This window comes from Carassius carassius, chromosome 50 (genome assembly GCF_963082965.1).
Source record: "Carassius carassius chromosome 50, fCarCar2.1, whole genome shotgun sequence".
In the NCBI taxonomy this organism is placed as follows: domain Eukaryota; kingdom Metazoa; phylum Chordata; class Actinopteri; order Cypriniformes; family Cyprinidae; genus Carassius; species Carassius carassius.
The window spans coordinates 20171930-20180302 of record NC_081804.1 but is presented as its reverse complement, the minus strand read 5'-3'; the positions used below and the strand labels follow the sequence as shown (position 1 = coordinate 20180302).

Genomic DNA, 8373 nt, shown 5'->3' with positions numbered 1-8373 from the left:
GCGCTAGTGACACACCCGGCGTTAAAGCACGAAGAAGTGGCACGTGACGTCATTATGATGCCAATGAGCAGCTGAACCCGGAAGAGAGAGAGACGCTCGAGCGGAGACACATAAACAAACGATTATAGCTGAAAAACATCGAATTAAACCATCAGACATCATAGAACCGCAGTGAACAGTAACATGGACGGTAAGAACACTCTCGCTCCGTGTTGTCACTGACTTTATTAGGAACTCATTCGATCAGATTTTCTGACATGAGATATGATCTTGTTTCAGGATTATGTGCTGTGTCATCACACACACACGTTACTCTGGTGTTTATTATTGTTATCAGTATTAACTCTAAGCGCTGCTGTGTCACTGGTGTAGTGTGATCAGTTTATTATTGTTTTAACTCTCAGCGCAAACGTTAGATGTTCACTGGTTCTGATCATGTTCACCGATGACTGGTTGATTGATTGATTGATTGATTGTGTTTCTCTCACGCAGACACACTCTTCCAGCTCAAGGTGACTATATTTCTGTCTTTCCCTCGCTCTGCAGCTCTGATGATGGCCGTCTCTCTCATCTGATCTCTCAATCTCGTCTCTTTCACAGTTCACGGCGAAGCAGCTGGAGCGTCTGGCCAAGAAGGCAGAGAAAGACTCCAAATCCGAACAAGCCAAAGTCAAAAAGGTAGAGCAGCAGCTGCGTGACGTCACGGCCGCAGGGTGTGTTGTGACGGTGACGTCAGCTTTGTCTGTGATAGCCATGTAACAAAACATTATTTTTGAACCAAATCACCAACCCTGCCTGTAATAGCTCAATCAGAGGCGTGTCCGTCATCTTATAGGTAAAGTCACAGGTTTGTCTCTAAACCAGGTTCAAGTAGCACAGGTATGTTTGTAGAAAAAAAACACCTTGTATGGTCAAAATTACAGATTTTTTTTCTTTTATGCCCAAAATCATTAGGATATTAAGTACAGATCATGTTCCATGAAGATATTTTGTAAATTTCCTACCGTAAATATAAAATCTTCTTTTTTGATTAGTAATATTTTTGCTAAGAACTTCATTTGGACAACTTTAAAGGCAATTTTCTATATATTTTGATTGGGTTTTTTATGCAACCTAAGATTCCAGATTTTCAAATAGTTGTATCTCAGACAAATATTGTCCTCCTAACAAACCACACATCACTGGAGAGATGATTTATTCAGATATGTTTCTGGTATATAAATCTCAGTTTGTGCGCCTGTCGGCACACATGACACATTATATTACACAGATGCAGAGCGAGAGAGAATGGAAGCTATTATTAATGTGATATATGCTCTTTCTACTGTAATGTTTTCTCACCGGTGAAAGACACATGAGGTAATCTGAGGCGTCTCTCCTGGTGCCTGTGTTTTGTTGGAGGCGTGTCTTTGGAGAATGGTCATGCTGGTGGGGGGGATCTTATCTTCAAAGCTAGCTTACTATTGCTCACCTCTCTGAAATCACCTACCCTCCTACTTTAAGTTCAAAGGTCACGTGTGCTCATCATTAATGATCCTGTCCTCCGCTCTCGGCTGAACCTGATTCACGTGTTGGTTGTGTTGTACCTCTCCAGGCTCTCCAGCAGAAGAACGTGGAGTGTGCGCGAGTGTACGCGGAGAATGCCATTCGCAAGAAGAACGAGGGTCTGAACTGGCTGCGTATGGCGTCTCGTGTGGACGCCGTGGCCTCCAAGGTCCAGACGGCTGTGACTATGAAGGGGGTGAGATGACGACTGTGTCCTGATTGTGTTTCTCAACAGCTCTAAGAACCGATCTGAGCCCAGCCTTTATCCTGCTTCATTTCTAAAGGTCACGAAGAGCATGACGCAGGTGACCAAAGCTCTGGATAAGGCTCTGAACTCCATGGACCTGCAGAAAGTGTCGGCTGTCATGGACAAGTTCGAGAGCCAGGTCCAGAATCTGGACGTTCACACCTCGGTGAGTGCTGAGATCCTTTCTGTCATGAAGCGTGTAGCCCAGGCCGTGGTCTCTGAGGGTGTCTGTGTCTGTGCAGGTGATGGAGGACTCCATGAGCTCGGCCACCACGCTGACCACGCCGCAGGAGCAGGTGGACGATCTGATCCTGCAGATCGCGGAGGAGAGCGGCCTGGAGGTGGAGGACCAGCTGAGTCAGCTGCCAGCGGGAGCCACGTCACTGGGAGAGACATCAGTGCGCTCGCAGGACAAAGAGGACCAGCTCTCCAGACGGTACCAGTCTCCTCTCGCAGTAGCCTAATGTTTGATGTGTTGGGTTCATCTGATTTATGATGACTGATGCTGATGTTGTGTTACAGGCTGGCAGCTTTACGTAACTGACAGCGTTCAGAGATCCGGTCAAACGTTTCCTGCGTGGAGGATGCTGGTTTTTATAATCCAGTCCATTTATACACATTATATCCCACACTTTATGATGAAAACTGTCTCTTTGTCTGCTCTTTATTTCTTAGTGTCTCCATCATCAAACATGACTGTGCCTTTCAAAAGAGCACAAGTCATTTCCCCTCTTTATTTCTGGACGAGGAAGATCAGGAAGCTGATTTCTGCTCTACGCAGGGCTTCTGATGCAGTGTCTGTGTTGACTGAAGTCTGCATATTTATTTAAACCTGTTAGAGACTGATCTGTTCATAACGTTAGCAGAGTTCATGGCGTAGTGAAATGCAGAGCGGCGCATGATTTTCTCCTGAGTTTGCTTCGGTTCCTCATGCCTTACTTGGGTGCTTCTTGTGTTCAGTGCCTCCATCATATTACGAGAGTGTATGAATCCCCCCCATATATAAACACACACACCATATTGTAATGGGAGTCTCATGTTTCTGTAAGTCATGCTGTGTTTCCTCCGGATCAGCTCGGGTTAGGGGTTAGATCGGTTTCTTCTGAGCATTTATCATGTAAATAAATAAAATCATTCTGATATCAGTTCTCAAATGCATCTTATTTGGCATGTTCCAGTTTTTTTAAGCATCTTAGTCCATTAAATAACAGTTGAGAGGGTGGTGTTTCCAGCTCGTTCGTCATGTTAAAGATCTGTGAACTGAAGCTGTAGACTGCTGGGGATGAATCCTCCGAGCTGGTTTGGACAGAAGGACCCGATCAAAGCCACAGAAGTCCAGATATTACACGTTCTTCACCTAAGTCCTGCTGATTTATACGGTGATGTTAGGTGATTGAGAATGAGAGGAGAAGTGTTTCGTTTGGGATATGCCTCCTCCAGTCATAACTAATGTTAGAAATGTTCCACTACACACACATGTTTTATTACCGTTACTGTATGTTTATTGAAATCAATTATATAATACATTTTCTGATCTTTCTTGTCTGGGTGTTTTTGTTCTTTTCACTGAATAAAACTCTACACTTTTTAATGTTTTTGAAACAAGTATCTTCTGCTCACCAAAGGCTCAATGATTTACATTTATTCATTTAGCAGACACTTTTATCCAAAGGACTTACAGATGAGGACAGTGGAAGCAATCAAAAAGAGCAATGATATATAACTTAAGGGCTATGACAAGTCTCAGTCAGCTTAAACGTAGTACACATATTTTGCTTTTATTATTTAACCAAAAATACAATAAAACAGTAATTTTGTGAAATATGTGTACAATGTAAGGTGTGATGCTCCGCTGTATTTTCAGCATCATTCCTCCAGTCTTCAGTGTCACATGATCTTCAGAAATCAGAATAATATGATGATTTACTGCTTGAGAAACATTTCTGATTATTATCAGTGTTGAGTGTTGCACAGTACACTTGTACTGCCTTTATTTTGTATTGATTGATTGGTTTAGGAATTGGCCTTTTTTAATGAATTATCAAGTAACCATGTAGTAATGTGTGATTCATTTAGAAAGGTGGCTCCATTTCTGCAGTCAAGAGCACTCGAGTGTCGTGGAACAAACCTGTCAGCAGAATGATAAAGTGACACAGTAAGAGGTAGATGACAACATGTGTTAAACAGTGTTAAATCAGCGCAATAACACATGAAGATCAGGGCAGCTAACAGTGCATGCGATGGTTTCTACAGTATTTCTGTAATATTCTGATTCTTTAGTATCTCACACATTTCAAGTCAAATGGGAACATTAGAGAAGCAAAATAAGGCGATTGTTAGTCCACAATCGGCTTCCGTAGTCTGACAAGCCACAGTGTTTTCTGAAGAGCTTTATTGTGTTTCCTGAAGTTTTATTGTGTTTCCTGAAGAGCTTTATTGTGTTTCCGTGTTTTCTGAAGAGTTGTATTGTGTTTCCTTTTTTTTGAAGTTTGAGTTTTATTGGGCGTTTCTGTCCAACCCGGAGTGCATGAAACATATGATGATTCCTGCAGTGGGCGCAAAGCTGCTCAGACAGCACAATCCTTTCAAATTCCTGAGCACATTTATGCTTCACTTGACACATTTTTACACTGAAGATATAACAGTTTAAATATGTTCAACATTAAATATTTTCAAGAATCGGTGCCCAATTCACAAACGCAGATCCGCTGCTGTAGTCTTTCTGAAACGATCTAATACAACGTCTCGACTTGCCGCTGTGATTGGTCCATCCTTGAAAGCGTTGAATAAAGAAACAGGTACCACGTGACCAACACCGCGTTTCAGCTACTGTTTGGATAATAAATTTACACTTGAATAATGATGGAAACATACTCTAAAATACTCTGTATTGGAATTACGAAGTGAAGAGTTGAATTATGAAAATTATAGCTTAGACTCATCGTATACGACCAATCAAAGACGGCGCTCACGCTGCTAAACCCCGCCCACCTCCAGACGTGGCTTCCGCTCTGCTGCTGTGGCGTTTCTACAGGGAGTCGCCCATAGTAACCGCCCGAGCCGCTCAGACCGGAATCACGAGCTCAGAGCAGACATGACGGGAAACATTGATCTCCACACACGGAAATACAGTCTCTGAACCGATCGCGCTGGATGTTTCCAGTCCACGCCGTCATGAGATGATTGTGAGTCTGGTCTTTGTGATCATGAGCAGATTTAAAGGTGTTATTAGCGGAGCGCAGCTGTGTTTGAAGCAGTAATGATTCGGTGATTGTACTGGAGACATGAAGACAGTGCTCGTGTTGAGCTGTCTGCTGTTACTCGCTCGAGCAGAGGATCCCGAAGAGCCCGATCAGAGCCAGAAGCCCGTCCAGTACCTGTCCATCGGCGACGGCTCGTCGCAGCAGTTCGAGTTTCCCCGGAACACGCCCGGGGTGATCGTGATCTCCAGCCGCTACCGCAGCTCCGGAGGCCGGAAGGGTCGCGAGAGCCTCAAGCAGACGGTTCGGGTGAGATCTCTGGACCCGCACGTGATCTCCGTCCTCAACGTGAGTGACAGCGGCCGCTCGGGCGCCGTCAGCAGTTACGTCATCAGCATCCGGTCCGGGGCGCCGGGCACGGCTCCGTTACTCATCCAGCTGCTGGACTTGTACAGGGACTCGGAGCCGGTTCTGATCGAGGAGCGGAGCGAGTACTCCATCAGGGTGGCGTCCGGCGGCGATGAGCCCGCGGCCCGGCTCCTGGAGTCCAGCGGGCTGTCGCACTTCTCCGAGAACCCGGTCCTGTTCGCGCTTCTGCCGCTCATCTTCATCAATAAGTGTGCGTTTGGCTGTAAGGTGGAGGTGGAGGTCCTGCTGGGGCTGCTGCGGAGGCCCGTGCCGCTGCTGCTGGGTGTAGCGGGACAGTTCCTCATCATGCCGCTGTACGGGTACGGGCTGTCCCGCCTGGCGTCGCTCCCCAAGGCGCTGGCGCTGGGTCTGGTCATCACCTGCTCGGCCCCGGGTGGAGGCGGGGGCTACCTCTACAGCCTGCTGCTGGGTGGAGACGTCACCCTGGCCATCAGCATGACCCTCATCTCCACCGTGGTGGCGGCCGCAGCCATGCCGCTGTCCTCCGCGCTGTACGGCTGGCTGCTGGGGGTCCACGCCGCTCTACACGTGCCCTTCCTCAAGATCCTGGGCACGCTGCTCTTCATCGCCATCCCCATCTCGCTGGGCATGCTGGTGAAGCTCCGGCTGCCCGCCGTCACCCGCGTCCTGCTCGCCCTCATCCGCCCCTTCAGCTTCGTGCTCATCGTCGGGGGCATCTTCATGGCCTATCAGATGGGCTCCTCCATCCTGGCCCACGTGCAGCCCCCGATCGTGGTGGCGGGCGTGACGGTGCCCATGTTTGGGCTGCTGCTGGGCTGTGGATTGGGGCGGCTGGCGGGGCTGCCGCTGGCTCAGAGGAAGACGGTCAGTATCGAGGTGGGCGTGCAGAACAGTCTCCTGGCGCTGGCCGTCATGCAGCTGTCGTTCCAGCGGGCCGAGGCAGACTACGCCTCGCAGGCGCCCTTCATCGTGGCCCTGAGCAGCACGTCTGAGATGCTTCTGCTGGTGCTGGTTCACGTCGTGCAGCGGCGTCTGTGTGTGTCGCCCGCCTCAGGACCCGGCGCCTGACCGCCAGCTACAGCCCTCGCTGCCCAGCTCTACTGCCAGAACATCTGCGGACCGCTCAAGTGTTTCTGTCTCACTACCAAAGGCCTTCGCTCGCTGTGGCCATTTTTGTTTCAGCCTCTTTTTTTAAATCAGATTTTAATTAACACAGTCTTCTGTGTATAAATATGACAGTGTTTACGAAAGATATGAGATATTTTTCTAAGTAATTTTGCGATATGTTATTTTGTAATTGGGATGCTTTGTTTGTATCTTGTTTAGAGACGATGTGTGATGATGATGATGATGATGATGATGATGGTGACATGTGATTAAATGCTTTTTGACCTGACAGAAGAAGTGAACTAGCATCATGATTTTTATTTATTTAGAGTTCATCAATAGTTCTTGTCGATCCTACATGCAAGTTCAAATCAAACTCCTCAGATGATGCTGTCCGTCCACAATATTCGATTTTTATGGAGCTACAAACAGCATGAGTGAGCGGTTAACTCTTATCCTGAGCTCTCAGTGTTAACTACACACATGCTGAAGAGAACCAGGGCCCGATTCACTCAACATTTAGAAGAAATTCTTACATTTTTCTCCTCCTTTTTTTAATTTAGGGATATTTTGGTAATGCTTTACTTAAAGCCTTTATGTATAATGACTTAAATGGTTATTAAAGGGTATAATACATTGTAATTATTCTTAATGTGCATTGTAATACATTATATCTTGTAAATAATCATAATTGAATTTGAAATGCATAGTGTAACAATTTGATGAGTGTTATAATGTATTAACTGTGGTTACAATTATTCATGAGATTGTACAATGCATCATAAGGTGTATTACAAGATGTAATTAATGCATTAAACTACTTTTATAATACATTATACATCAATGCTGTAAGTAAAGTGTTACCAATATTTTGCATTTCTAAATAATTTCTTAAGAATGGAATCTGAAATCCTAATAAAATCTTTAAACTCACTGAATAACGAGGTAAAGTTAGACTAACCTCCAGCATGCTCTACATCTGCTCGTAATGATTTTACTTTAAAGTTGAGACAGCGAGAATCAAAGCTTCTTAACAAATCAAATGTTCTTACCAAAACATTTGTGAACTTTGTAAGACATTTTCAACAATTGCACTTACATTCTTGCGAACATCTTAATTTATCTTAAGAAAATGTGTTACAGACACGGTTCTGAATGGGCTTTTCTTGTGTTCACCACTGAAGTGCTTCCTGAACAGATGGACAGTGTCTCATCATGTGATGGGAATATGATGGATCGATGTATTGGGGGGTGTCCAGACAGTGTTAAGTTGGCTTTGTGTTTGAGACCCTCTGAAACTTTCATCCAATCCTCATTTTTCTCATTTCAGTACAAAACCATCCTGACTCACATCTTCTATTGAAGGAACGGTTTACTGTCATCATTTAATCATCTTTGTCTCATTCTAAACTCATATGATTTCATCTCGTCTGTGGAGCACAAAAGGAAATGTCTGTGTATGTCTCGGCTGTTTTTCTCTGTACAGTGAAAGTCAATGGGATCCAAGGTTCAAGCTCCAAAAGGACACATAGGTAAGAACTGTACCTCTGCAGCCTGGATTCCTTTCCTTTGCTTACCTTTCTTTATATGTCCTTGTTTCAGCGTGAAGCTGTGGGTCCTGATGACTTTAGCTAATATTCTTTAAATGTGTTGCACAGAAGACAGAAAATCATATGTTTGCAATGATATTAAGATGAGAGATGATGACAGAATATTGATTTTAAAGGAGCAATCTCCCGATCTTTGCTCTTCTTCTGCTCGTTTACAGATGAGGGATCTTTGTGATGATGCACTCTTTATTGTATTGATTGTATTTCTCAGTGCATCAGCAAAAAAAAAAAAAATTATTGAGCCTAATAGATGCATGTGCTGTAATATATCGCA

At 45.0% G+C, this 8373-nt stretch overlaps 2 protein-coding genes across 2 annotated transcripts; both read left to right on the top strand.

The window, feature by feature from the left end:
* The first annotated feature begins 49 nt into the window (after positions 1-49).
* Positions 50-2533, top strand: chmp1a (charged multivesicular body protein 1A). The gene is made up of 7 exons (XM_059545762.1): positions 50-190; positions 493-512; positions 601-678; positions 1595-1741; positions 1830-1958; positions 2035-2228; positions 2315-2533. Exons 1-7 carry the CDS (start codon positions 184-186, stop codon positions 2334-2336), a joined length of 597 nt encoding a protein of 198 aa, XP_059401745.1. The 5' UTR covers positions 50-183; the 3' UTR covers positions 2337-2533.
* A 2303-nt stretch (positions 2534-4836) lies between these two features.
* Positions 4837-6786, top strand: slc10a3 (solute carrier family 10 member 3). The gene has a single exon (XM_059545886.1). It carries the CDS (start codon positions 5077-5079, stop codon positions 6448-6450), a length of 1374 nt encoding a protein of 457 aa, XP_059401869.1. The 5' UTR covers positions 4837-5076; the 3' UTR covers positions 6451-6786.
* Positions 6787-8373: the final 1587 nt, after the last annotated feature.

Excerpts from the sequence above, each read along its gene's own strand:
- slc10a3 (XM_059545886.1), top strand. The coding sequence starts at position 5,077 with ATGAAGACAGTGCTCGTGTTGAGCTGTCTGCTGTTACTCGCTCGAGCA.
- chmp1a (XM_059545762.1), top strand. Across the intron at positions 679-1,594 it reads AACAAGCCAAAGTCAAAAAG|GCTCTCCAGCAGAAGAACGT; the intron begins GTAGAGCAGCAG and ends GTACCTCTCCAG. Across the intron at positions 1,959-2,034 it reads ATCTGGACGTTCACACCTCG|GTGATGGAGGACTCCATGAG; the intron begins GTGAGTGCTGAG and ends GTGTCTGTGCAG.